Source organism: Cheilinus undulatus, linkage group 8 (assembly GCF_018320785.1).
Source record: "Cheilinus undulatus linkage group 8, ASM1832078v1, whole genome shotgun sequence".
NCBI classification, from domain to species: Eukaryota; Metazoa; Chordata; class Actinopteri; order Labriformes; family Labridae; genus Cheilinus; species Cheilinus undulatus.
Genome location: NC_054872.1, coordinates 27,217,737 through 27,245,728, shown reverse-complemented (window position 1 = coordinate 27,245,728; position 27,992 = coordinate 27,217,737). Strand labels below are relative to the sequence as shown.

The following is a 27,992-nucleotide window of genomic DNA, read 5'->3' as shown; positions in this document are numbered from 1 at the left end:
AATGAAAAGCAGCACTTTAATTTAGGGTTTATTAAAAAGCAGTATAAATGCAGTGATCTTCTATTTACAATATATAACAACATATGTCTCATTACAACATTACAAGCTTTTAACTGAGCAGACTATCAGTAAGAAAGGATGGATTAATAATGCATGAGTCAACAGTGCTTTTTAATTTTGGCTGTTGCAGAAAAATGCCAAACTTGAGGTAGATAAAGTGATAAAATACATATTTTGGCCTAGTTTCCATAGAATATTCCCTTTGTGGTATTGTTAAAATGTTGATAAAAGTAATAGCTTAATTGTTCAATCGGAAGAAGCTGACAGAAAGCTTAATACATGTCATGTTCAACAGTTTGTGTTTCGTTTTCTAGTCTGACATCAGTCACTGCACTCAGTAATCCTTATGTTTCCAGGTGTTTCAGAGGGCGTCGCAGTACCACATCCACAGGCCCAGGGGGCAGTCTTCTGATCAGAGTCCACACCTCCAGACGTCTCATCCCAACCATGCTGACACCTTCAATTTCTACAACCTCGTCTCCAGGGCGCACCTTGTCAAGAGGGCCTCCTGAGGGGGACAGAGGGGACATAAGAGTGGTCAAGTAGACGCAGTGAGTAGAATGTAACTCAAGTACGCTTATTTAACATGGTCACAAATAACACTATACATTTCATGACATCTTCAGTACTGTGCAGAATCTTTAGGCATGTTTGGGCCAAAAATTGCAGCTGAAAAGAAGTGTGTAATGGTGCCTGACACCAGCAGAGAAATACACTGGTCATGCTCTCGATGTCCTTGCACATTACCAAGAGCATGGTAAAAAAAATGTGTTGAGAAAATAAAAAAGTCCACACCTTTAGGGTGGAGTAAAGGGGGAATGTGGCGAGTAAGCATAGTCTAGGATACCGTCTGGCGGTTAGTAGGTTTGCCACAAGTCTTCGGTTGTGCTGCTGATGTCCCAAGGGCTCAAAAAATGCTGGTGTACCACCAGGGGTTAAAAAGGCTGGGACAAAAGAGATGCCATGGAACTAGACCTTGGCTGCCAAGTGACAAAATATGCGTGTCAACATTTGTTAGGCTTGACTCTACCCCCCCGCCCCAGGTTGTGGCAAATCAGGCCTTGTGATGAATCCATATAGCCCAACATGACTAAAACTTATGCACATGACTCTATATGAACAAAACTGGGGTCTACCCACTTTTTGGCTTAGAAGTAGCCATGTTTTTTGGCAAAAACTGAGGCAAATGGACCTCTTATGTGTGCTTATGATGAATAAAGTCCCCCGTGAGTTGGGCATTAGCCTGCATTGCGTCCATTTAAGATCTAAACTTGCACAAACCTTCACATAGAAATAAAGCCTGCAGATACTTTGTGAAATATTAAATTATCAGTATGTGGTTCAAGTTTCATGGTCAAATTGGTTGTCTACTTTTTGCCAGAGTTGAATAAAAGATGATTTTAAGACTCAACCAACACAGTGGCCACACAGACACATCCGTCAGACCATGATAAACAAATGACTTGTAAAGTCACAACACTTACAATTGGAAGCTCCATTGTACTCTCATAATATTCCAACAAATACAGGCCAGCCGCATCAGAAAGAGTCCCCACAATACAAATCCAGTAAAATATTTGGAACACTTTATTTGAAGGGGTATGCATAAGACTGACACGACACTGTCGTAATCATAACACCAGTCAAGGAGGCTTTATGGATGTTCATTATTATTGTCATTAAGTGTCAATCAGTCAATTATGTCACCTTTAATGCAGGGTGGACATTGTTTGTTCCCTGTTTTCTTTTTTGTACAGGAAGGTAAGGCTGTAGCCAGCTGTCTTAGTCAAGTATAAACTCTGGAAACAATAGGGGAGAGCGGGGTGTGATGCAGTTTTTACTAATGTTCCTCCAGCAGCAGAAAAAAGCTGCAGGGCAACCAGATAGAGTGCAAGGTACTCTGAAAACTTTCACTCTTGATTTGGGATGTCCAGTACAAGGATATAATAGTTTGGGATTTTTCCTTAGTCTTTATTTTTATTTCGTTTTCACTTTCTGTGTTTTATTTCAGTTTATTTTGAATTAGTTTTTTTTCTGCTGGTTTGTTAGTTTAGGTTCATTTTAGTTTAGTTTTTATTAGCTTTAGTGTTTGTTTTGGGTTTTTTTCTGATACGTGTCAAGGCTGAGTGAAACTCACACCTTTTTAAAAAACATATTCAAAAGGGCTACTCTTCACTTATTTTATTATTTAAAGATGTTTGAATACAACTCCAGGCATAAAACTACCAATGTCTGAAGTCTTAACCAGTCAAATCAGGTAATTTTACTCTCCTCAGACTTAGGTGTAGGTGCCAGTCAGTATGGTTGTGTCAAAGACTAAAACTAAGGACATTTTGTCTCTTTTTTTATTTTATTTTAGTTAATTTTGCAAGTGCACTATACAGTTTTAGTTAGTTTTTGTTTTTTTTGGTCAAGCTTAGTTGTTAATTAGTTTCAGTTAACTAAAATGAATTTTAGTTTTAATTATTTAGTTAGTTTTAGTTAACTATAATAAATCTTGGTCCAGTTGTGTAGTGGTGTTTGTAAAAGTAGATATGCTCTTGATTTATTGCATATAAGGGTACATAATTGAACAAATGACACTTAATGAAAACATTTAGAATTGTTCAGAAAGCCTCCTTCATGTAAATAACAGGTGTCATGTCATGATTATGCGTATCATTCAGTCATTCTTTATTTGTACAGCACTTTTCATACAAAACATCAGAGTACAAACAAAACAAATAAAAAAAATACATGACCTCACCCCCCTACCCTCATAGTCCATCCTCCTCACCCACCACCCTCTTCCCCACTCCCCCCATCCTACAGTCCACACACAACACTGGCAAATATGTCTTAAATAACGGATTCTGTAAGAACAGGAAGTTACATACTGAGGAAACACTATCTTGAAATCCATTATGATGAAACACTGGAGGTAAGGTTAAAATGTTCTTAACAAAAAATGAAAAAAAAAAAGAAAATTAAAACAGAATTAAAAGAAACTAAAATAAGAATAAAATCACTAAAAGATTAAAGATTCTAGAGTAAGTTAAAAATGACACATAAAAGACCTTGGTAAATTATGATGAGAGGAAAATCTACTATAAGACAATACAGACATTTTAAAAATTAAGATGATTATATAAATTTTGTTTAAGGCCAGACTAAAAAGGTAGGTCTTGAGTTTGCTTTGAAAAGCATTAACATTAGGTGCGACCCTCAAGTTTTCAGGTAAGCTGTTCCACAGACAGGGGCCGTAGAAATAAAAAGATGCCTCACTGTAGGTTTTAGTTCTAACTGTGGGTGCTATTAACAGAGCACCTCCTGTAGACCTGGGGGCTCTACCCCTCAGGCATACCCCTTCAAACAAAGTGTTATCAAATATTTAATCCAAAATAGGGTTGCCAGCATTAATGCATTTAATGCAATGTGATCAAGATAAATAATTAGTGCATTACTTTTTAAAAATCCCATTAATCACATGCTTTATTAACCTTGCCACTGCAATGTGTCCAAACAGCCACAGTGATGTAAAATGAGTAACACTGCTCCTTTAAAAAGAAAACAACTCACAGACAAATTGAAATCTTAAAAGGCAAACTGTGTTGATAAATTACCTGTCTTCACTCTATTGGTTCTCTAAAGTCCATAACTTCATGTAGGTCTGGCAGCAATTGACAATAAAAGGGCCAGGATTAGGACCCTTACCCTCACTAAGTTAAAAATATAAACACATGAATCTGGGTCATCTGAGTTCGTGTTTGTTTGAAAATGACATTGGCGGAAAATGGAGCAACACCTGTGAGTTAATTCAGGCAGACATGTCAGGCTCCACTGAATTCATAACTGACATGGGCCATAATCTAATCACTTGACAATTCTGGAGTCTATTTAAGCTGCAAGATTTCTGCTCTTTCTCTCTGCTCTCGTCCTGTTTAAACCCACCACCCCCGCCCTCCAGCATCCACATGTAGGTGCTGACAAATGTTTAGAGTACTAACTTTTCACTTGTTAAATTCTGCCCTGTGAAAGAAATCTGCAAGAGGTAAGAGCATTGAAGCTAAACATAAACATGTTCTGCTGCTGCAATAAATATTTTTTTAAAAATGCAAAAATGACTAAACTGAAAATCATGGATGGAAGTTTGACGTCCACGTGAGAAGTAATTTAAGAAAATCTTCCCAAGTCTTTATGCAGCTAATTAACAATGAACGGATTAATGGGCATGTGCCCTGCCCTGCATAATGCCAGCTCCATTATTTGATCTGCAGATCTTTGAATTCAAATGAAGTTAAATCTCTCACCTTGGAAGATCTTCTGCACAGTCAGTGGTCTGTCCTCCAAACTGGAGCCCACACCTCCCTCTAGACTGAAGCCCAGATCCCTGCTGTTCTTCTCCAGGCGCACGCACAGAAGCTGACCTGTGATACCATTAAAATGAGGACACACACAGCTTATAAATTTAAACTGTCACAGATTTAGCACTAATGTCTTTAGAGACTGCTAAAGAATGGCCTCTCACCTGTCTCCTTGGCCTGAGCTGCTGTTGCTACCTGACTTTTTTTCTGCACTCCCCCCTTATTAATACTGATCTCTCCCCTCCTGAGGACCACCACTCCCAAATCCCGAGTTTTCGCTCTTCTTAGGACCCTAACAGCCTCCCAATGGGCATAACCACCCAGAGCTGTGCCATTGATCGACAAGACTTGGTCCCCTGCCCGTATGGAGCCTTCCTGTGCTGCTACCCCTAAGTGAAACACTTTGTGGACCTAAGAAAAAAGACAACAAAAACACATGAAGAGACTGAAGACAATGGCCTTTGGATATGTTTCTAGGCAGAGCAGGTTTGTCCTCACTGTGACTGGCTTGTTCTGGTCGATGCCTCCAGCCAAACTGAAGCCCAGTCCCACTCCCATCTCCTTGTGGAGAACAACCACCTGCACATCATTATAGTCCTGCAAAACAGGACATCAGAACAAACAGGTATGTTATTCTGATGATATTTTAACACAAAATAATGCAATAAAACATGCAGGTTCTAGAGGATGGCAGGTGCCCAGTATAATCATTGTTGCAAGCTAATGGCAGACATAGAATGGACCATTTCAACAATGCTGTTTTATCAATGTATTGTTGTATTCTAGGTCTGTAAACGGCAACATATAAACTGTTTCTTTCACTGCTTCTCATTTGATCAGCAAGAAAAATGATAAAGGATATCAAAACTATCGCTAGACATCAGGCATTTCAGACAATTGGACAACAGTTTAACAGTTTCTGCATTTAAGCAAGTACAATTTGATGGTGTTAGGCTACATAACACAAGAGTAAAGGTCTTAATCTGTTGCTAATATTAGCCTATGATTAGCTAGGAATGTACATCTCTACAATGATGATAAACTTTACTTCCAGCTTACCTTTTAGTATCATCTGTCCTTAGCTAGTAAATGTTAAAGGAGCTAATGGTAATGTTAGCTAAAATAGTACGCCTCTACTGTTGTGCTGTGCAAAACTATCATGCTTAAATGCTAGCTATGATCCAATGCTAACAACGGCTGTTGTCTCCAGCTACTGGTAGCTCACAGGCTAAAAGACTGACCTACATTTTTTTTTTTTTACCTTGATATGTGGCTTGAGAAGCAGAATCATCACCACTTGTCTGTAAGTTGTCCTTTAGGAGTAGGAAGTAAATGATCATGATTAACTAACATTCTGCATTACTGCAATAATGAACCAGTGGTGGCCATTATATAAGTGGGTCACACTTATTTGCAGTTTGACTAGGATGTTTACCTTTTTCTAGCTTGATGCTAACACAAAATAGAAATTTTATTTACTGACTTATAAGACAGATAAGAATGTAGAGTAAGGCAGACTTTAGATGATCAGATAGCTTCTTAGCATCTCTACAGTCTGTTGTAGCCTAGCCTACAGCAGTTGAGTCACTTATCAAAAGTTGGTGGCTTGTTGACTGCAAAAGCTAGCCCCACTGAAAGTAAATGCAAAAGATGCTACAGTGTTTCATTGTTAAAAAGGAGCTTATTTAGAGACATTGCAGTTTTCTTGCAACATTAGATTCGGTTGCTGGTTAAGGTATCACCTAAATTCAAAACAATCTGTTGTAAGTCATCTGAAGAATAGTTTTCTCAAACTTGTATAAAACAGGGATGACTTAGCCTGGCTAGCCATGAATTTTATATGACAATCACCTATACAGTGCAATCATTAAGTATTCAGACCCCCTTCACTTTTTCAGTTTTGCTATGTTGCAGCCTGATGCTGCAGTTAAAAATAACAATTTTTATTCTCATTAATCTACACTCAGTACCCCGTCATGAGAAAGTGAAACAGTATTTTAGAAAATTTTGGCAATTTATGCAGCTGACAATGCATCTCAGAGCAAAAACCAAGCCATGAGGTCAAAGGAACTGCCTGCAGAGCTCAGAATCTGCTGCACTGAAGGTTCCTAAGAGCACAATGGCCTCCATAATTCTTAAATAGAAGAAGTTTTGCCTGACCAGGAATCTTCCTTAAGCTGGTTGCCTGACAAAACTGGGTGATCAGAGGAGAAAGGCCTTAGCAAGAAAGATGACCAAGAACCTGATGGTCACTCTGAGCTCAAGAGATCCTGTGGAGATGGAATAAAATCCCAGAAGGACAACCATCACTTCAGCCCTCAACTAATCTGGGCTTTGTGGCAGAGTGGCTAGACAGAGGCATCAGTTCAGTGCAAAACACACGAAAGCCCACTTGGTGTTTTCAAAAAGCTCAGTGTGTTCCGCACCGATCTGAGGCCTGCATCTAGCCACTCTGACATAAGTGGTGGAGCCTTTCCAAATCATTTCCAATCAATTTAGTTTAACCCAGGTGGACTCCAATCAAGCTGTAGAAACATCTCTGGAATGACTGAGAGAAATGGGAAGTATGTGAGCTAAATTTTGCAATGGGTCAATGTGATATTTCAGCTTTTTATTTTTCATAAATTTGCAAAAAAATCTAAAATTCTGTTTTCACTTTGTCATGATAGGGTACTGAGTGTACATTGGTAAGAATACAATTGAATTTATTCGACTGTAGCATCAGGCTGCAACATAAGAAAATAAGTGAAGGGGGTCTTTCCAACTGCACTGCTGACTGTGACTTCATAGGAATCTGGCTGTTGTGTTGACATGGCAACTAGAACAAAATAAGTGACAACATACATGAAAGCCTAAGATTGTTGGTTCACTACTGTGGGTTTTAAACCAAGGTAAAGAATGTAAACAGTCACGATTACCAAACTATTAGTACCTGCAGAGTGCTGTCCCCAAGGTTCCTGACATCCTCCAGCAGCTTATCGAGCTCCTCAGTTGGCAGCACAGACACACAAGAGAGCGCCGACATGTCTGAGCTCAGAGAGGCAGATCGCTGGCCGACTGATTGCCATTCGTCGATGTCGTTTTCTGACTCATAGTCCACTCCAGCAAAATTACACAGATCAGAAAGACTACAAAGAAGAAAAAAAGAGCCTTGATGGTAAAACCTGACCTCTGTTAAACCTTAAGATGATAAAAAAAACACTACCCACCTGACGCAGAAGCTCCGACGATCTGATTGGCTCATATTACTGGTTATGGTCACAGAGGACTCTCCAGAGTCTGAATCATAGTTTGAATCCTCATCCTTCTGTGTACTGTCATCGTCATCCTCATATTCATTATCCTCCCAAACCTTAATTGTTGGGCTCAATCCAGCTACCCAAGCATCCAGGTCCAACACTTGTTTCTTTCCCTTTAGAAATACCTCATTAACATCTGGAGAGACCAGATCAGGGAGGTTGCTGTGGGGTGACGGGGAGAAAGGTTGAGGGACAGGTGAGGCTTCTTCTTCAGGGGTTTTGGCTTCTTGTGTTAAAATGGAAGTGCTTTTGTTTTCTGTAATGGGAGTGGAGCTTGCTGGTTGCGTTGTAGGTGAGAGAGAGGGTGACTTGTTTGGAGTGTTGGTTGGAGTCTTGTCTTCATCGCTAACAGGTGAAATCACCATGATGGATTTTGTTTTGTGCGAATTCTCAGGAGAGTCACTAGTGTCGGACAGAGGCAAAAATGTTGGCCTGTCACTGGGCTCCTCAGGACTTGAGAGCTTGAATAAATCTGACTCATCTATATAGAAGTTTCTATGCAGTTTTTGATCTCCCTCATTTACTGGAATATCAAGAATATCTGTGTGTGTGGAGTGCTCGCTTAAATCTTTGGGATGATCATCACCCATGTCTTCACTCTGAATCAAGTCTTCTCCTTCTTTCCTAGCTAATCTAAGTCCAGCCTCATCCACTGACAAAGACCTTTCTGACCCAAGTTTCTTCCCTTTCTCCTCAATTTCCCCCCCTCCCTCTGTCAATCCCCCCAGTCTGTCTTTGAATCCACCTGTTGCCTTTGCTGACCCGTTCTTCTTCTCTCCATGATGAGCCTTGCTGAGTTGCGTTGGCACTGAGAAGGCCCGTCTCTGCAGTCCTGAAACCGAACCTTGAGATCTCTGTGTCAGAGCTTCAAACTGGTTGATCTTATTTCTCACACTGGCTGTTGAGTTGACCACCAACCCCTCTGGGATTATCTTTCTCTCAAATGGTTTCATGGAGAATTTTGGTTGGTTTGAATCAATCCCATCCCCATCAGTGCTAACACTCTTCAATTTACCTTTATCTTTCACTCCATCATCAGTCTCTTGCTTATTAAGCCATCCGGCTCTTTCTCTGAGTATCCCGTGTGTTACATTAGTGCTACCCCAGTCAGTGCTTCCACTGAATCTCCTCACTCTCTGTCTGGACCACTCTTTCATAGAAGCTGTTCTCCACTCATCTGAGGAAGTGCCAGACTGTTGAGGCATGGTTATTTCACCAGCAGTCCTTGCAGCTCTTATCTTAGCCGCTACAGTGTTTCTACTCCTTGCTCGATCCAGAGACATCGTGCCAGTCTCCCCTAACCTTTTACTCAAGCTGATGCCTTGGGTTTGTCCTTGCCACTGGCCCCCTGAAAATCTCTCCCTGGTCCTACTCTGAGGAGAAAAAGCTTCAGGACCTGAATTATCTGTTTGTGTCCAGGTGACTGAGTTCCTGAAGCTGCTTGTTTGTCCTGATGAGAGATGCCTGGGGAAGGTTCCCCCTGATGTCCAGTCGTATGACCTTGGCTGAGGTGGACTAAGGACCTCTTTGCTTGTTTCTCTGTAATAGGATGTCAATGGGTTGGATTCTTCTGTCTTACCAAAGCCGGCTGACCCATAGAGCATCTCTATCCGCTCCAGAATACTCTGACCACCTTTGGAGCCAAACGAGGCAGATGTTTTGACATTAGAGCATGGTCCAGACTGGGACCTTAACCTGGATGGAAGGGAGTGTCCCCTAGTGGTCCTGTCTAAAGTCTGACTGATATGACTCACTGGGTTCCTCTCTTGAGCGTGTCTTGTACCTGTACAGTTATAATAAGTCTGTATTGAGGACCTCACCCTCCCCTGTCCCCCCAGGCCTCCAGTGGGTTTTATGATGTCTCCTGTTGGTTTGGTTGACCAAACTAACATGTCAGCTCTTTTGCCTCGATCAGGGCTTTTTACCCCTGTCTTCCAATCCAAGCTCTTGCTTCTACTTGGCAGGTTGTATCTCCTCATCTCCGTCCTACCCCGGCTTTCTGATTCAATACTTCTATCTCTGTCAGTGCCAAACTCTGTGATTGTTTCGTCTACATTTCCATTTTGGCTGAGCATGGTAGACATTTGGCCTAATGTGTCCGTCTCCTCATTCTGACCTAAAACACTGCCAATCCTGGCTTGATAACCAGCAGCTTTGACATCCTCCTCTTTTTCTGAACTATTTGTGTGGGTATCATTTCTTTCTCCCTCTTTCCCAGCACTCTCCCTCTGTTCCTCTGAAAAGCCTCTGGGTTTCCTAACCCCAGGCCTACGAGTGAGACTGTAGGAAGGAGAGTTAGCTGAGCGGACAGTGAAGAGCACTCCTGTCCTCTGCCTGTTGTATTCACTTGCTGGATTTGGGAGCAAAGACACGTCCATTGTCCATGAGTAAACAGAGTTAATGATCACCTGTGAAGTGCCAAATCCCTAAAAAGGAGCGGAAAAGTGAACTTGATATTTAAGAGATTCCAAGAAACTATCTTTAAGACTGCACTCTGGAAGCAGCTTGTCTGAATGCTGCAATTTTCAGTGTGTAAAAAACCATTGAAGCTGGCACAGTTACAGTCCCCTCATTAGTATTTTGCACAGAGGCAAATCCTCAGGAACAAAGTTTGATATTTCAGGGATGCTCCTGATGTTGCTTTGCCTTGTGGTGAAGTAGAGATGATTCCTTTGGGTTTCTCTTTTTGTTTTCCTGTTGTTCTGTCGCTTGCAGTGTTCAGTTTCCAAAGACAACTTCAGTGAACAGCTCCCGTTGCCTGCCAAGCATAAAAAATGTTACAGATTTCCATACCCAGGCTTGAGTCGTCTGGAACGCTGTGATACGTGGATTGCGGTTTGCACTGGCTTGTCAAAAACGTCAGACATGATTGTAGAGGGGTTTTAGTACGAGAGCATAACATATAACAAAGAATGTGATTGCAGAAGATAGAGAATGATAAGAATAAAGAATACTGAGACTGACAGTCAAATGGCCAAGCACAGTGGTTATATAGTCAGAACCCACCGCCTCCTTAATGAAAAAAGGAACAACACAAATTACCAAAAATTTTCAACCATTCCAATTTAGTTAATGAAAACATTGCAGTTTGGGCCTGGGAACAAGACATATGGACACAACAAACATGTTTAAATTGTATACAATTACAGAGACCCAGGTAGGATATGCATTCAGACATTTTATTTCAGTCCACTTCAATGAGAGGGGTCTGGCTGCAGGCCGTACATCTCTGATAGCCACTCTTACAGACTGTTCAGCTGAGACGCCATCTCTGTCAGAACAGAAATACATGCTAAAACTTTAGAAATAAGATCGGTTTCAACTTTCGGGTTAGGGTAAGGGTTAAGGTACGCCATGCTTACTTGCATCATCCATCACTCACTAGGGTTGTGTCAGTCCCCCTTCCTGCTAGATGGTGCCCTCAGGCGGCTTTCTCGCCACATTTAGGTCTTACTTAAAACTCAATTTTTGGCCCGAATATGCCTAAGAGTTCTGCACAGCACCGTATAGTTTTCCCGTGTTTTTCAACTGGTGGTTTGAAAACCCAAAAGTGGATCCCAGAGCTGTTTTAAATTGGTCTTAAAAAATGTGGCTATATGTCTATAATGTAAAGCCATAGGCAGACACACATCTATAGGCCTATATTTAATTTTACTATTATTTTTTATTTTGCTATAATAAATTACAATTATTTCTCAAGATCTTGCCTCATTTATTTCTTGGATCACATCTGTTTCTCACCAAGACACATTCAATAATATGAAAAGAACTAGATAAAGGGAAGGCCCATTCATTGGCTCCTTCAGGTGCCTTATCATTTAACTGCAGGGGAGGCCTGCCTGAGATAATAAGGGAATTTTCATTGGTTTTTTTTGGATCTGGACTTACAAAGGCTCTCTTGCTTGCTTTGGATAACATAACACCAAGATCCATCCATCCATCCATCCATCCATTTTTTATATCACTTATCCCATTGGGGGTCACGGGGGGGGCTGGAGCCTATCCCAGCTGTCATTGAGTGAGAGGTGGTGTACACCCTGGACTGGTCCCCAGTTAATCACAGGGCTAACATATAGAGACAGACAACCAGGAACGCTCACATTCACACCTACGGCCGATTTAGAGTCACCAATTAACCTAATGAGCATGTTTTTGGTGGTGGGAGGAAGCCAGAGTACCCGAAGAGAGCCTACGCATGCACGGGGAGAACATGCAAATTCCGCACAGAAAGGCCCTAACTGGGAAGCGAACCAGGAACCTTCTTGCTGTGAGGCAACATCGCTAACCCCTGCGCTGCCATGCAGCCCTAACACTAAGATTATATACTAATTTATCAAGATCTCAAGAAAACTACAAAAATATATTCATAGTCACAAGAATACAAGTGATGATATCCTGATATAGAGAGAAAAATAAGTCAAGATTGCAAGAAAACAGCTGGAATGGCTCAATATTGGAAAACAGAGTACAAAATAAAATGTACAGCTGCAGGTCCTCTTGGGGCTTCCATAGCAAACAACAAACTCCTGTCAGCTGTACCACTTTGAAACACACCCCTCCCACCCTGACAATCCCCCATCACACTGACTCAATGAGCACATTCACACAACACTGGGACTCAGAATGCTGTCTTCTGTATGCTGGTATCATAACTACTGTTTACACAAGCAACATACTCATGACTATCTATCAGCGTCAGCTGAACCTGAACTCAAAACTGGAAGAACCCACCTAACAACAATCCAGTCAGTAACAACAATGTATTAAAGTGTCACAGTCAGTCTCTGTGCAGCCCATGTCACACTCAAAGACAATAGAGCATTGTAACAGTGGATTCATGAGAAATGATCAGATTAGAGGAGATCAGTGATACTTGCTTTACATACAGCAAACCAAGAGATTGAGAGCTTCACTGATGGGCTGTTTGGCTTATCTGGGACATGTGAGGTTAAAGACATACACCACAGGGCAGGGCAATTATCAGTGAACTATCTTTGATCATTATTTAGGCCAGGCTACAATCATCTCTGTTGACATTGAGTCCAAATACTGTCAGCTGCTTATTCTCTTTACAAAGATAATATGACAATGAAGTTAGATGCTGTTTTAGCTTTTACAGAGTACAAGGTCTAACTTTAGGGATACAGTCTCTGTGGTTCTTTCCAGTACAGGTGAGGCTCAGTGTCGGTTTACAGAAACACCTGTTCAGCTAACAAACACAAAGCCTCCCATCTGGGTAACCAGGGCAACACTAGTTTAAACAGTACGACAGAAATCCAGACTTAAGGCAAAAATAAACATTTCCCTGACATTTCTGTTTAAAAATCCCCTTGAGAAAAAGATGCCTCTTACCTTTTCTAAGAGAGACCTCTGTGCATGTCTCAGACCACGGTGTTGACACATGACATCAGCTCCTAACTCCTCTCTCAGTCTTCTTCTCTTTACATCAGCTTTGCATGATGGACTGTGCACAGTGACGCAAACCTGCCACACTGGTTTATCCTCTCGTCCTCTCTCTCTCTGTGTCTGCCTCTCTGTCTCTCTCTCTCCTCCCCCTCTTATTGTTGTTCTCTCCTTTTTTTCCTCTTCTCACAGGGTAGCATTCCTGACTACAGTTCAATGTGTCACCCACTTAACAGCTCGACAGGGAGCGCACTCACATACACACATACAGATGTCACATGCTAACTAACACACCCTTAAGAAAATTCAAACTCCGTCTCACATCAGCATTTCATAGATGGAGGGAGAAGAGACGCAGTTGTGTGAAGTGGAACGATAATGACATTTCTCAACACGGTCTTTTATTATCACTCCACCGAAGGCAAACCTGAGTCTAATTATCAGGGCTAGTGGGTATCAGAATACATAATAACAGTGCACCTTTAATTGAGACCAGAGACAACAAAGAGCTCATGCAGACCCAGAAATACCAACGGGGATAAATATTGTTAAAAGTACACTTCTCGTATGACACATGTTCAGCCTAACAGAGCTTAAACGGAAACATACTTGTAAAGACTCTGTGGGACTGCAATTCAGCCTGTAGGAGGAAAGTGTCCGAGATTATTTATCGCTTTTAAACAGAAGAAGAAGAAGTATTGTTTGTCAGGAAAACTGGATTCTGCAGTGGGAAGATGGGCTAGAGCTCCTTTATTAGTAAGAACAAAGAAGACTAAAATAAAAATAAGATACTTACTGTTAGATGGGCGCGTAGATGCTCATGCCCTTATTGTTGCTTTTTGCATGCACCTGCTACTGTCTTCCGTTGAGATGAAGGAAACTGTGGTTACCACTAGCTGCAACACTGAAAAAAGGAAGTCTTAATGCAGTTTTGAGCCTCACAGAGGTCAAACATTGATGCAAGGCCACATCTTTGGCTCTTAATTATTTAATAAATGATTAGTCAAACAGATAGAAGTCTGCTAGGTTGCTTGGTCCTCTCAGGACAGAGATAAGTCTGTTAGTAAGAGCAAATAGCAACAGTATGACTCCACAGGCACCCACCCTTGTTCCTGACAGAAGAATGGCACTCAGTGTCTCTGCAGGATGGATGCAAATCAATGTTGTGCTCACAGACACACTGGTTCTTTTAATACATTCTTTAGGATGTAGGACTCTGAGAACTATGTGAGAAAAGGCAGTTTATGGTATTTAATCAGTGTGTTCCAGTTAATAGAAATAGTCTCTCTAGGGGTGTAATTGGGAATTCTGGGCCTCAAGGGTACACCCCAAGCCATCTCTGCACAACTGCTCACATAGCTTAAAGGTGCCATATGTAAAATGTTCCCACTGAAATATCAACATTATTTAATAAGACTGCTTCTCCTGTGTTGTGTAATTTACGTTGAGTACTTGTTTCAACACTTTTCAGATCCGGAGAAATTAATTTGATTGCTGGAACAGGACGTGTCTTGTCATGGGGTCTGCTGTGACCGAGCTGCTGTGACAGACACGATGTTTATCGTTGCCGTGGAAGTGCTGAATGTAACAGAAAAGACTGTTACTCAAGCAAGCATGGCATGGAAATGGAAGTTGCTTTACTTTTGCTGTCTCATTCATGTTTTGTGCTGCTTCCTTGTGACAGTTCACAGCCACGCCACCCTCAAAACACAACGGCCTCCCATTAAACAGGGAGGCTGCTTTTTAACAGCTTTTCTTCCTCATAATGTAGCTTAGCATACTGTATATATTGGGGGGTGTAACGGTTCAAAGAGGTCATGGTTCTGTTTATACCTCGGTTTTTGGGTCATGGTTTAGTTCATAGATAAAGAAGGGACGTTAAGTCCCAGATTTATGATTCTAGATGTCCTAACTTATCATTATTATTTTTTACACTAACATTAATGCAGCTTATAGTTTGTTCCATCTTCTGTTATTTAGAACTAGCTATGATAGTTAGTTCAGCCAGTGATGTATTAAACATGAGACAAAAAAGAGGACAATAAAAAATATGCAAAATAAGAAGGATCACAGAAATAAATAGCTTAATTTCTCCTGATTTGAACGATAAAAATAAATACGCCATAAAATGCTAATCAAAATACATGCACTTTAGAGCAATGCATCATATTTATTATTTATGAAGTGTGCTGTAACACAGCTGTTAGTATATAGCCGGTGCGGTCGTGCAAAATCCTGACTCTTGTTGGTCAGTGAAGGACCCCAGACTAGCTTATGTAAACACAAGATGGGATGCTGCAATGGAGCGAGCAGAGCACTTAATTACACGCTTGTAGTCTGTTTTCTACTTCTTCAGGTCCATGCATAGTCTTCAAAATTTATTAGCATCTGTAATACTGTTGACACTCTCTGCTTAGTTTTAGTCTATACTGACATTGATAACGATATTTGGATGTAGTTCACAGTTAAAACTTCAGTCTTTAAAACAAACTTTAAAGTGTAAGGTAGTGTTTCTCAACAATTTTTCTTTGGATCCCCCCCTACATGCACCTGGTAAAACCCTAAAAAGGGCCTGTGCATGCTTTTCTTATCAAAAGTCCTTTGTATCAACTACTTAATAGCTGCTTTATCATGGTTTTTAGTAGATATTTGCAAATCTAATTTTGTCTGCATCAGAGCAGACAAAGCCCTCAAGATCAAAGACAAAGATCTTTGGTGCTCCCCCCAGGGGTCCCGGACCTCAGGTTAGAAACCAATTGTGTAAAGAATAATGATGAATAAGAGACAGACTTTAGCTGATGTTGGTCTGTTGGTCCAGCCTAAAACTCCACTAAAACATTTGTTTGTATAGCCAGAATTTACAACTGACACACTGTGCCTGTGGTTTCCTCAGTGTGAATTACAACACTATTCAACAAAATCCCTGATAACTTTTCGTGGTATCTATTTAATTTTTCTACAAAATTGAAATTGATACCTTAATTAAAAGGAAAAGTTACTAAAAAGCACTTATTACATAACTGAACACTCCAGTATTTATATTTTATTTGACAACTACTGTTTGTTGGGTTAAAACATCCCTAAGAACCTACCTGAAAGCACATTTTAGTTTTTTTTTTGTGTGTATGTAAATAAATTCTGTATTTCCTGCTGTCATCATCACACTTCTTTCCGTCTTTCAGGGAAGTGTGCCCATCTGTTTTGGTGCGGTTCATGGTGTGGGATGCCTGTTGAAATGCCTGACTGGCAGAGTGATTTTGTCAATATTGTTATTTTTGTGAGCCAAATTTATTATGGCAACTTAAATGTTTCGCTACATGCTGTCCTCTCCCTCTCTCTCTCTCCTCTTAATAAAGCTCTTCTCTGTGTAAACACTAGAGACATGTGTCAGACTTCACTGACAGAGCCAGACAGTTCCACTGGAGATTAATTAATTACATAAGATAGGAACATATTCAAGGTTTTTAAGAACCAGGTTTAATCACAGAAAAGGATACATGGATCTTTATTTAGCCAGAGTTTGAATCTGTCTCCTCAAACATTTCACTGATAGGATCTACAGAATGTAACATGCACACATACAGCCATATTGGCTTTGTTAATGTACAAAGTTAACATAAATCACTGATGTGGTAATAAGTGAGAGGGTAACACTGACGCCAACAAATCAAGCAAATCTTTGAAAATGAATCACACACTACAACGAAGAAAAATCTACTTTAACTCTCTGTTTCTAAAGTGTCCTGATGCTCTGTCAGTCAGTCACTGTGTTAACTCATACTGAATAAATAAAAATTAACCAAAAACAACTACATGGGTAAAAACAGCTGAGGAAAAAAGATCTCTGCAACAGCACATCCGGTTCTACCTCTACTACTTCTAAGTTTGTGGTGGAAGAAAATGTCCTTTTTTGTATTTAATTTGAAAAAATAAGGTCAAAAGTTACATCAGACTGCAAGTAATGCAGTAAAACAAGGTTCATATTCATTTCAAAACAGCAGAATATATATATAAACATGGGAAGAGCTCTGAAATGAAATTATGAGAGGATATTTGCCTTTATCTATAATGATTTTTACAAATAATATAAACTTGCAAAAAGGAAAGTTACAAGAAGAAAAAGTAATTCCATTTGACAGTTATGAAAAATATAAACATTAACATGAAAATGCCAATTTCCACATGCTCCTGCCTACAGGCCAACTTGGCAGTGTGTCTGTCTGTATCTATTTGCATGCCACATCATTGCTCCAACTGTCCTTGATACCAATCAGAAGACTTATTGGGTGTACTGACACCATAGCAAAATCAGAAATATGTACAGATTTTCTATAAAATCCAAAACTGTTGCACCTTTCGCTTCAGAAAAACTCCGCTTTCCATTCAAGTTGCCCTTATTGCATTAAGTACCAATGATGAGGACGGTTATAGCACGGCATTAATAGAGGAAAGATTAGTCCACAATAATTGGACACCTCATTGGGCATTAACCCCCTAATGCCATGGTCCCTTGCCAAAGAAAACAATTAATTAAACCTCTAATGTGTATAATTTCATATGTATTATGTTCTGCCCCACATTCTACATTCTGTGTGTCATTTAAAGACACCTAGTGGTGTAAAAAATGTACTGCACTTAAGTTCTTGTTGCTTGCTATAGGCAGATCAGTTAAGTTTTACTTTCTGTGGAGAGCACATGCAGCAGTTGCCTACCACCTTTTTGACCTTTTCTCATGTGAAGATCAAAGTCTGTAAGCACTATTGTGTATATTATTATAAGTCTTCACTGCTTTGTAGATTTTGTGAAGGTTAATCTTTGTTTTGAGTTATTTGTGTACATTTATTATAGATGCTGTGATTAGCATTTACCATTTAAAAACTGTGCTAAGATTAGCTTAGACGCTAACTAGGTCTGTATGTCTGTTAGTTAAGGTTGTTTATTTTCTTAGGTGACAGTTACCTGCTGTATTGAGTTATTTTACCATGTATATGTACATGAACAATTTCTAATGTCATAATTTCATGTTTTTCACAGCTTTCCAAAAACTTTATAAGAAGAATCCATACTAAAGCCCTTAACTCAACTCCAGCTTCTTGGGTCTTTATTCTATGGATAAGATGTTCGTTACGTGCTAAGCTGTCCAGTTTAGCGAGAGCAGAATAGTAAAAAGACTCTACCTTCGATCTGCTACCATCGAAAAGTGAGTCACCAGCACTGCATACAACTCAGTATAGATTGAACAACTATCATAGAGAAACAAAAAAGAAGCATCTCTGCCAGACACAAGATGGAAAGTCTCAGCACTCAGGCAGTTCCAAGGGCTCAAGCCATGCTTCTACTTCTACAAGGGCAAGAGATAAAGCTGAAGCTGCACGACTCAAGGCTGCATATGCCCAAAAGGAAGCAGACCTGCTCATCAAGCAGGCGAGGATAGAATCTGAAGAATTAAAAAGAAAAGCAAAGAAGAAGAATAGTGTTTGAAGCAGATCAGCAACAAAGGCAGCTGAGTTAAAGGCCAACCTACAGGCACCGAAATTTCAGGGTGATGCTGAAGCCGCCATCACAGAGGCTGAAATTCTTGAAGCAGCTTATGAGGACGAAGGTGGACAACCAACACATCAGAATGTGACAAGTTTGGTTCCATAGCCCTCATATCAACGCACCAGTGAGTATGTGCAACAACATTTTTTGGACCATGGTCAGCAACAGCCCCAGCTTATGAAAAAGAAACCTTTTACCTCACCAGAGCACCAGCCAAACGTGGACAACGGTGAAACAGGAAATCAACAACAACACACCTCGCCAAGGACTGCAACAAAACTGTGCAATGCAAAAAATGCAGCTGTAGCAGACATTTCTCTGCACATCATCCAGGACCAGCATTATGGAAACCAGTGAACTCTGCAACAAAGGAGGATCAAGGCGGGGAGCTACAACATGAGGAGGAGGTGCCTCCAGAGGTCATGTCAAAAAGCACAGAAGTGTGCTGAGACTCAGCTGGCTCTCGATCCTGCTCAAAAATATGCTTGGTTAATGGTGCGCCGGTAGTCGAGTGGTTAAGGCGCATGCCATATACGCAGGCGACCTGGGTTCAAATCCGGCCCGTGGCACTATTTCCTGCATGTCTCTCCCCACTCTCTCCCCTGTTTCCGACTCTATCCACTGTCCTATCAAATAAAGGCCAAAAATAAATCTTTAAAAAAAAAAAAAAAAAAAAAAATATGCTTGGTTAGCATCCACCCTGCTGGTGAAAGAGAGAAAGCTGTTAGAGCATATACTGTTCTTGATGAACAGAGCAGTAGGTCCCTGGCTAAGACCGAGCTGTTTGACCTTTTAGGCATTGGATCTGATATAGCACCCTATAGCCTTAAAACATGTTCAGGTGTGATAGAGACATCAGGATGATGTGCCAGCAACCTCATCGTCAAGTTCATTGACGGCTAGGTACAGATCCCTCTATCTACACTCATAGAGTGTAACATGGTGCCAGATGATCCCATCACAGCTCAGAGATCCCATCAGCAGAAATAGCACATCATTATCCTCACCTCAAGCCAGTGGTGGATAAAATCCCAGCTATTGATCCCAATGCCACCATCCTAATTCTTCTGGACAGAGACATCCTACGTGTACACAACAACTTGACCTTGGTTGAGTCATTGTTGGTAAAGTATGTCTGCGTCCACAAACCAAGCAGTATCAACGTCTACAGAACCAATGTCCTACCTAATGGACGCACATCATTCCTCAGTCCATGTCCTAGTGTTATCCACATCCAAGAGAGGTTTCACAAGAAAACAAGTCCGAGCATCCACACATTGCAAACAATGGACTTCCTGGAAGATGGCACTGATGACCTTGGAAACGACATATTTGAAAGGAAGAAAGAAGATGAGAACACAGCCTTGACTGTTGAAGATAAAGCGTTTCTAAACATCATGGATGAGGCAAACAGCTGGGTTGCGCCCTTACCCTTTCATTCTCCTCGTCATCAACTCCCAAACAAAAGACAGCAGGCAGAAGAACGCCTCTCATCTCTCTGTCGCACACCGGAAAGAAAGCTAGACATGAAAAAACATTACATTGAGTTTTCGCAGATCTTTGATGCAGGCCATGCAGAGCGACAGAGAACCAAGAGTGCTGGTACTTACCAACATTTGGCATCTACTACCCACAGAAGCCAGACCAAATACGGGTGATATTTGATTCCAGTGCCAAGTACCAAGGTATCTCTCTCAACGACATCCTCTTGAAGGGACCAGACCAAAATAACACTCTACTTGGAGTCCTTATTCATTTCCGCAGGGAGCCTGTTGCAGTCTCAGACGATGTGCAACAGATGTTTACTGTCTCAGTCTCTGAACACCAACGTGACTTCCTGAGGTTCCTGTGGTTTGAAAATAATGACTTCACAAAACCAGTGACAGAGTACTGAATGACAGTACACCTATTTGGAAACAGCCCCTCACCACCTGTAGCCATCTATGGCTTAAGACGAGACAAGAAGAACAGAGAATACAGTACAAGTACCAAGCAGTTTGTCATGAGGAACTTTTATGTAGATGACGGTCTTTTATCTTTCCTCCACTTCAGAGGAACAACTCCAACTGGCTTTCAGGTCCAGCTTTTCTGACCAGACTTGATATGGACAAATCTTCACAGCCAGAGACATTTGACCTTCTACAGCAAGAGACAGATGTTGGGATTCGGCCTCATGTGTCAACTTACGCTACAAAAGCCTCCAATGAACTTCTTGGTTCCCATCGGTTCGAAATTCTCTCCAGCTGGAAATCACTCACCTGTGCTACTGCCAAGCTCATCCAGAAGGTCAGAACCTTCTCTAAAACCACGAACCATGATCAAAGACAGGATGCGCTTTCACAAGCAAAACTTCTCATCATGACGAGTGTGTAACAAGACTGTTTCAAGGAGGAAATGAAAAGCCTTTCAAAGGGTGAAGAAGTTTTTAGACGCAGTCCACTGAAAAGTTTTGATCCCATGCAGGATGACAATGGTTTGCTGAGGACTGAAGGCAGAACATCATCAGGTGATACGTCCTGGGAAGAAAAGCATCCAGTTAAGTTGTTGAAACAACAGACAAAATGTGGAACCAGTTCAATCATTTTAGCATGTTGCTGTTTCATTTTTAAAGATTTTTTTTGTTTAACTCAGTCTTTATGAATTTATGTTTTACAGCAAGATTTAAAAAAAAAATTATGCCATAAATTGTTTTTGTCTGTCACAGTCAATTACTTGTTAAACATAGAAACACAATGAAATACACTGCAATGAGCAAGATCCCCCTCTTAGAAATGCTCTTGAAGACATCATTTTCATTTTAATGTTATTTATGTCATACTGTTGAAAAATAAATTCTACTAATTCTGATAACTAGTATTATATGATTCTATTCATCTCACCTGACACTCTAAACATTTTGCGCTCCTCTCATGGTTGCCAGTCTGTATTTTAATATAATAAATGGTGGCTAAAAAACTGTTTTAATGGGTATTTTTCTATGTATGTTAATGCTGAAACAGTAGCTTATGGTATTCATGGTTCTATGTGTCATGGTTTTCTTGAAACTGTTCGTTTGTTTGACGGGTTTCGGCGTCGTGAAGAGTTTTGACAGCAGACGGCGGCAAACACCAAACAACGTGAGAGCATACGTCATCCAGTCCATTACTGGTCACGTGACTAACGCGGAAGACAACAAGCCAGTGAAATGTAGCAGACAAGACCGCTAAACTTTCCTCCCGTTCTTTGTGGTCCCTTTTGGACTAGCGTATGTCTATTTTGTATAAAAATCGAAGACTTAAATGAAACTGCGGGACTTTGAAAGTTTTTGGACGTGCCTTGTATTGTTGTTTAGTTTACGTTAACGTCAGGAAGTTGAGTCTAAAAATGCAGAACGATTCTCTTCTGTCGAGCATTAATGTGGTGCTTGTGATGGCCTACGGAAGTCTTGTGAGTCGGTTTCAGTTTGTTCTTCATATATAACACAATGAGAACAGCCAAGATGTCAGATAAATTGAAACAGTGCATTTTTTATAGGGGCCTCTTTGAGAAAGAAGCTATTTTCAGAGTAACAGTGTTAAACACCATTTTACATTAATCCAAAACATTAATCAATGCCAATCAGAAATTCGTCGACGATTTTTTTTCTCTGAACAGCCACCAACAACAAAAAAAAAGAACGCACCCACTTGGATGCTTTACCTTTTTATTGATTTTATAAATCAATCGTGATCAATAATGTCAAACCGATTTCTATAAAGTAATATCAATTAAATGAAAATATGAATTTTTTGCTGACTTCAAGTCAGTATTTATTAGCTGCACCTTTGTCTGCAATCACAGCACTGAGTCTGTGTGGACAGGTCTCAGTCAGGTTTGCTCATCTGAACACTACAATTTAACTCCATTCTTTTTTACAAAACTGCTCAAGCTCTGTCAGGTTGCAGGGATCGGGCATGAACAGAACTTTTCAAGTCCAGCCACAAATTCTCTATTGCATTGAGGTCTGGGCTTTGACTCAGAAACTCCAGAACATTCCCCTTGTTGTCTTTAAGCCATTTCTGTGTAGCTTTCGCTTTATGGTTTAGGTCATTGTCTTGCTGGAAATTAAATCTTCTACCGCGCCGTAGCTCTCCTGCAGACTGCATAAGATTGTCCGCCAGGCTTTTCCTATATTGTCTCATATTCATTTTATCTTCTACCTTTACAAGCCCTCCAGGGCTGGCTGCCGAGAACCATCCCCACAGCATGATGTTGCCACCACCGTGCTGCACAGTGGGGATGGTGTGTTTGAGGCGCTACACCTATGAGGAGTAGTCATAGGTGTCTTGCTGACCTCTCTCACTAGTCTCCTTCTTGCATGGTCATTCAGTTAGTGAAGACGGCCTGATCTAGGCAGACATACACAGGTACCATATTCCTTCCATTTCTTAATGATGGATTTAACTGAACTCTTGGGGTTGTTCAGTACCATGAAAAATTTTGATATTAAAAAAAATAATAAAAAAGCTAAATTATATTTACCATGATTGATTTGTAAAATTAATGGAAGGGTAAACATCCAGGGGGGATGTTTGACTTTAAATGTGTAATTTAAATATTGCAACATCATATTCAAAAGTTCTTGCAAGTAGTTAAGTCAGTCTTTTGTTTGTACAATTTTCATCTCTTTTTTTAAAACATTACTGAGTATCCAAATCTTCATCAACAGGGCAACTGGACTTGGTAGAGGTGCAGTTGCCCCCTGACAAAGATTTGGATAACCATGACCTAGATGAATGAGAACCTACACAGACATATAACAGAGCGTATTGTTTTATGATTAGGTCATATAATCATCACTTTGAAGAAGCTCTAAACTTGTGACATTTCTCTAGGTGTTTGTTTTGCTGTTCATATTTGTCAAAAGACAAATTATGCGTTTTGCCATGAAGTCTCGCAGAGGACCACATGTTCCACTCGGCCACAATGCTCCCAAGGTGAGATGCATAGCCACACATCATAATGAAGAAGTAATTTGATTGTTTGCTGATTCATAAAATGTGTCGGTCTTTTGTGTCATGTAATGTTCTTGTTTGTGGACTGCAGGAATTGAGGCAAGAAATTGAAACCAAACTGAGCCAAGTTCAGAAAATCCACTTTGAGCCTCGTCTGTTGTCTCCAGATGATGACCGGCTAAAAAACAGGGACCAGTCTGGTGAGAGGGGCACACAAATGCATTAATGCACAGCCAAAGCAGTCCTAAAGTATCCTCATGAGTGGTTTTAATTCATTAATAACACCAGAATCTGTGCGTATCACAGGTACCTTTGACTACCTTTACAGAATGAGAGCACTGGATGCCATCAGAGACACTGGTGAGTTTTTGCCACCACCAGTCTTTATTTTTTCATCATAATTAAAGAATAGATGTATGAATGTCACTTCTACTGTCTGTCATTAGATCTCCCTTTCCGTGAGCTGGGTGGGACGTCCACCGCTGTAACGGGTAAAAGACTTCGAACTTGGCTTCTACAGCTGAGAAATTCCCACTGCATGTTCCGAGAAAACCTCATCGACACCGTGCTGGACGGGTACAATAAAGCACGACACGGGTCAGAGGTCAGTGTCTCTGTGTGTGTTTGTTTGCCAGAGATCTGCCGTCTCATATAGGTCATTGAAACATTGAGTCTAAAATGTGGTCAAAATAAGGGCCTTCTGGGTGCCAGTGTAGCTCAGTGGATAGAGCAGCGGCCCACAAGAAGAAGTTATAGTCCTCAATCACTGGCTGCGGGGTAGATTCCTGGTCATGGTGCATGCTTGGTGCATGTCTTTCTTCCAAAATAAAAGCAGGTGTGTATCAAAACATTAAGTAAATTAACCCTGGAAAATCAAAAACAGTTTTAAATGCAAAATAGTGGAATTTTAAAAAGCAACAAAAAGATGAGATTAATAATAATAATTGACAAACATATTTTAACATTGTTTTTTTAAGCCTGCACTTTAGTCAACTGAGGTTTACTTTTAAATGTTTTTTATAAATCAACTTTGACTTAACTTGACATATACGGACAGATGAAGACAATATTACTAGCCCCCGTAATTTAAAATGTCATTTTTAAAAATAATTTCCCAAGTGCTGCGAAAAAGAACATATAATTTTAACACAGCTTTTCCAAACATCCTTGTTTTAGTTTGGATGCTTACATCATTTTACTTTGCACACAGACACACAATTATTTTGCAAAAACTACCAGGGTCTAAATTATAAGCCCTCTTTATTACTGACCTTTTTGTTGAGCCAAATTACTGTCGTGCAAATATGTGCCTTAACTTTGTAATGCTCAAAACTTGTAAAATCGAGTTAATACTGTACGAAATCTTCAATAAGGGTTTGATCTGTTAGTGGAGAAAGCATCATGGCAAAAACATAAGAAATCAGTTTAGACTTGGAAAACAAAAAGAATTGTTAATGCTCACAAAGCAGAAGAAGGATTTACAAAGTTGGACACCTGGAAAAAGTTGTTGGTAACCTTCTCTTAAGAAGGAAAAGCTAAAAAGGTCACTGAAATAACTTTAAACTGAAAAAAGTAATAAGTAAAAAATACTGAAAATAAACTAATAAAAAACAGTCACTGCTTTTGAATTGTGTTTCAACTGAATCATTTAAAAAAAAAAAAAACTAATGAAACTGGCCTGGACAAAATTGATGGTAACCCTAGAAAAAATTGAAAATATTTTGACCATAGGAACATGTTAAATAAAGGTGTGTTCTGTAATTTTCATCAACTCATTGAAATGGCATCTGTACATGTTTTGGACAAATTGCACAGCAAATGCACAGTGAGATGTTGACGTTGATGTGGGTGAAAGGGTTGTAAGTGTCAGGATCTGAACAACTTTGACATCAACAAACTGTGATTTAGATAACTTTGTCAGCACGCTGTGTATAGTTGTCAATTCCGGCTAAAGAGGATGTTCATCAACAGGCTGTTGTTGCCTAAAGCTTAAAAAAGGCAGACAAGGCTCACTCCATAAGCCTGTCACTGAACTTGTAAAAGAGCTTCAGTAGTACAAATTGCTTTACATTTTGATATCAGATATGAAAGAAAAATTTCATACAGAAGGTGCAGGTAAGTTTGCTGTGAGTACAAGTCAGACTGCTTATTTGGACCCCTATCAGAGCTGTGTTAGCAGCATGGGAAAGGCAGACATAACTTTAGGAAGGGAGTTTTAATGTTGTAGCTTGTCGGAGTGTCCTCATGATTAGAGCTTGTTTTTAGCAAACAGGCTGTCCTGCACTGTTGGTTACATGAAAAACTGATGCACAATGCAAATCCTTTGCTCTCTTTTATTATTTCAGGCTTTTGGTGAAGCAGAGTTTTTAAAATACCAGGAAGCTCTAACTGAACTGGCCTCAGCGTGAGTATAAACCCAACCTTTTCTCCCATGCTAATCCCTTCATGGAATGTCAATTATGAACCAGCACCAGTCTGTTTCTCTCTGCTGCTATTAGTGTCAAGTCTCACAGTAGCAACAGCAGTGGCAGTTCTCCAAGCCAGCACCACCAGTCTGCAGCCAAAGACCTGACCGGCACAGCAGAGCCTGCGAGCTCGTCCTCCCCGACACAAACCACCTACCTCACATCCTCAGCACAGCAGCGCAGCAAGCGGCCCCGACACTTCCTGGAGCTGAAGAACTTCAAAGACAACTACAACACTCTGGACAGCACGTTCTGAAAATCTATAAAGATGACCTGAAGAAAGGTCGATGAAAGAAAGTGAAAGTGCCTACTGTTTTACCGTCACTTTGGCTTGTTAGTTTAGAGTGAGGCGATATAAACACTGCCTTTAAATACACACACGTACTGCCTGATTAACATTTAAGTGCACATCAGACTACTGGTATAACCCTTGTTTCACAAGTGTAGCCTTTACCTATACTCTATAAACGCATGTGTAAGTGCTTTTTTTTTTTTTTTTTTTTAAATAGACCATAATAAAAAAGGTTGATTTGACCAAAACGGAGCTATAGAGCTATGCAACGATAAGACAATCAGTATTTATTGCACACTGTAGAAGCCTATGCAGAATTGTTACTAATAACAACTGTATTTAAAAAAAATGAGTATTTTTAGAGGAAAGAAGTGTTTTTGTTGCCAAGCACTGTTTATGTCACTTATGTTTACGTCTCTTAGTGCCTCTGCTGTTCATTTCCAACATTGTGACAGCATCTTTTTTTAGCCTTAAATGTTTATTTTAAAAAAGCCATACTTGATTTAATGAAATGTGATGACTAGGTGCTTTCCTGATTTTATCAGTTCTCTCAGTGCAATGTGATTTAACAGTGTTGTAGTGCGTTAATTTATCTGAATGTGAGGGGAAGACTTTTTCCTGATTTTTGTCTTTTTTAAGGGTAGACGGGCCTCAAAATGTCTCAACTCTTGGTGATCCTCAGAGGTATGTTTGTGCCTTAGTGTTTTCATTTTCTATGCTTTTATATTTTAAGTTGCCTTCAAAATAAATCAGTGACTTAAAGTCCAAATATTGTGCTGTTTATTTTCTTACATGTGGTCATCATAATGTACGATGTACAGATATTTTTTATCTTCATAGTCTCGAGACATTTATCTGTACACATTCATATTCTTATTCTTGTTTACTGCTATATTTCTTATTTGTAGTTTTGCCACATGTCTTTATATTTTTGAAATTCCTGTTTATTTACATGTTCTTATTTCAGTCAGAGGAGACTTAAAATAAAGTGAAGGCTGACGGCAGGAACAGAATCCCCCCCCACGAGTCTAGACGTTGATGGTGGTGAGGTGGCTCAGAAGAGTAGACTGAGGTCTGCAGAATGAGATAAGCAGATCTGGACGAGATGCTGATGAATTGAATGGAGGTAGCTGGGGTGGAGGGTTGCAGCATTCACACAGATGACTGTGAAAGGGAGGGCAACAAATTCATATATAAAACATGCATGATGATTGGTCAAACTAGGTTGGGGCAGAATCTGATCAGATGAGTACTTAAGAGAGTGGAAGCCCATAATCAGTTAATCAACAAAGTGGGGAGAAAGAAAGAATGGAAGAAGAGAAAGAAATGAACGAGTGGTGACTAATGAATAAGTTTCTCCTGTTTAACTTCTGCTGAGCTCCAGGTGTGCAAACCCCCACAAAATACGATATTTAATGGTCAAGCTGGTGAGTATTACTGTATTTTGAGGTATACAACAATTCTGAATTTCCTTGAAATGTGTTCCAAAAAAGTTGGGACAGGAGCATATTAAAATAACATCACCTTCTATTTGAACAACATTACAAGCATCTGGCCTAAGACACCTATCACTAAGGTATAGAAACTTTTCCATTCTTGCTTAATGTACATCTTAA

The 27,992-nt window shown here is 40.1% G+C and overlaps 2 protein-coding genes across 7 annotated transcripts; one reads left to right on the top strand and one right to left on the bottom strand.

Annotated features, from left to right (window-relative positions):
• Positions 1-29: 29 nt before the first annotated feature.
• On the bottom strand, positions 30-19,948 carry si:dkey-92i15.4. Of its 4 annotated transcripts, XM_041794127.1 has the most exons (8): positions 19,832-19,948; positions 13,055-14,009; positions 7,613-10,460; positions 7,336-7,531; positions 4,902-5,000; positions 4,568-4,814; positions 4,350-4,466; positions 30-568 (listed from the first exon to the last, which is right to left on the bottom strand). In XM_041794127.1, the coding sequence occupies exons 3-8, from the start codon at positions 10,078-10,080 to the stop codon at positions 405-407; spliced, it is 3,291 nt and encodes a 1,096-aa protein (XP_041650061.1). In that variant the 5' UTR covers positions 10,081-10,460; positions 13,055-14,009; positions 19,832-19,948; the 3' UTR covers positions 30-404. The 4 variants fall into 4 exon arrangements, 3 of the variants coding, with proteins under 3 accessions (XP_041650061.1, XP_041650059.1, XP_041650060.1); XM_041794125.1 differs by lacking the exon at positions 19,832-19,948 and having other exon boundaries at positions 13,055-14,136; XM_041794126.1 differs by lacking the exon at positions 19,832-19,948 and having other exon boundaries at positions 13,902-14,136.
• Positions 19,949-21,813: 1,865 nt separating this feature from the next.
• Positions 21,814-27,378, top strand: c8h1orf43 (chromosome 8 C1orf43 homolog). 3 transcript variants are annotated; one of them, XR_005992170.1, is made up of 8 exons: positions 21,814-22,072; positions 23,500-23,601; positions 23,711-23,819; positions 23,926-23,979; positions 24,066-24,223; positions 25,965-26,023; positions 26,118-27,060; positions 27,344-27,378. XR_005992170.1 is itself a non-coding variant. In XM_041792572.1 (7 exons), the coding sequence occupies exons 1-7, from the start codon at positions 22,010-22,012 to the stop codon at positions 26,338-26,340; spliced, it is 768 nt and encodes a 255-aa protein (XP_041648506.1). In that variant the 5' UTR covers positions 21,814-22,009; the 3' UTR covers positions 26,341-27,145. The 3 variants fall into 3 exon arrangements, 2 of the variants coding, with proteins under 2 accessions (XP_041648506.1, XP_041648507.1); XM_041792572.1 differs by lacking the exon at positions 27,344-27,378 and having other exon boundaries at positions 26,118-27,145; XM_041792573.1 differs by lacking the exons at positions 21,814-22,072; positions 27,344-27,378 and adding an exon at positions 22,974-23,031 and having other exon boundaries at positions 26,118-27,145.
• The last annotated feature ends 614 nt before the right edge of the window (positions 27,379-27,992 follow it).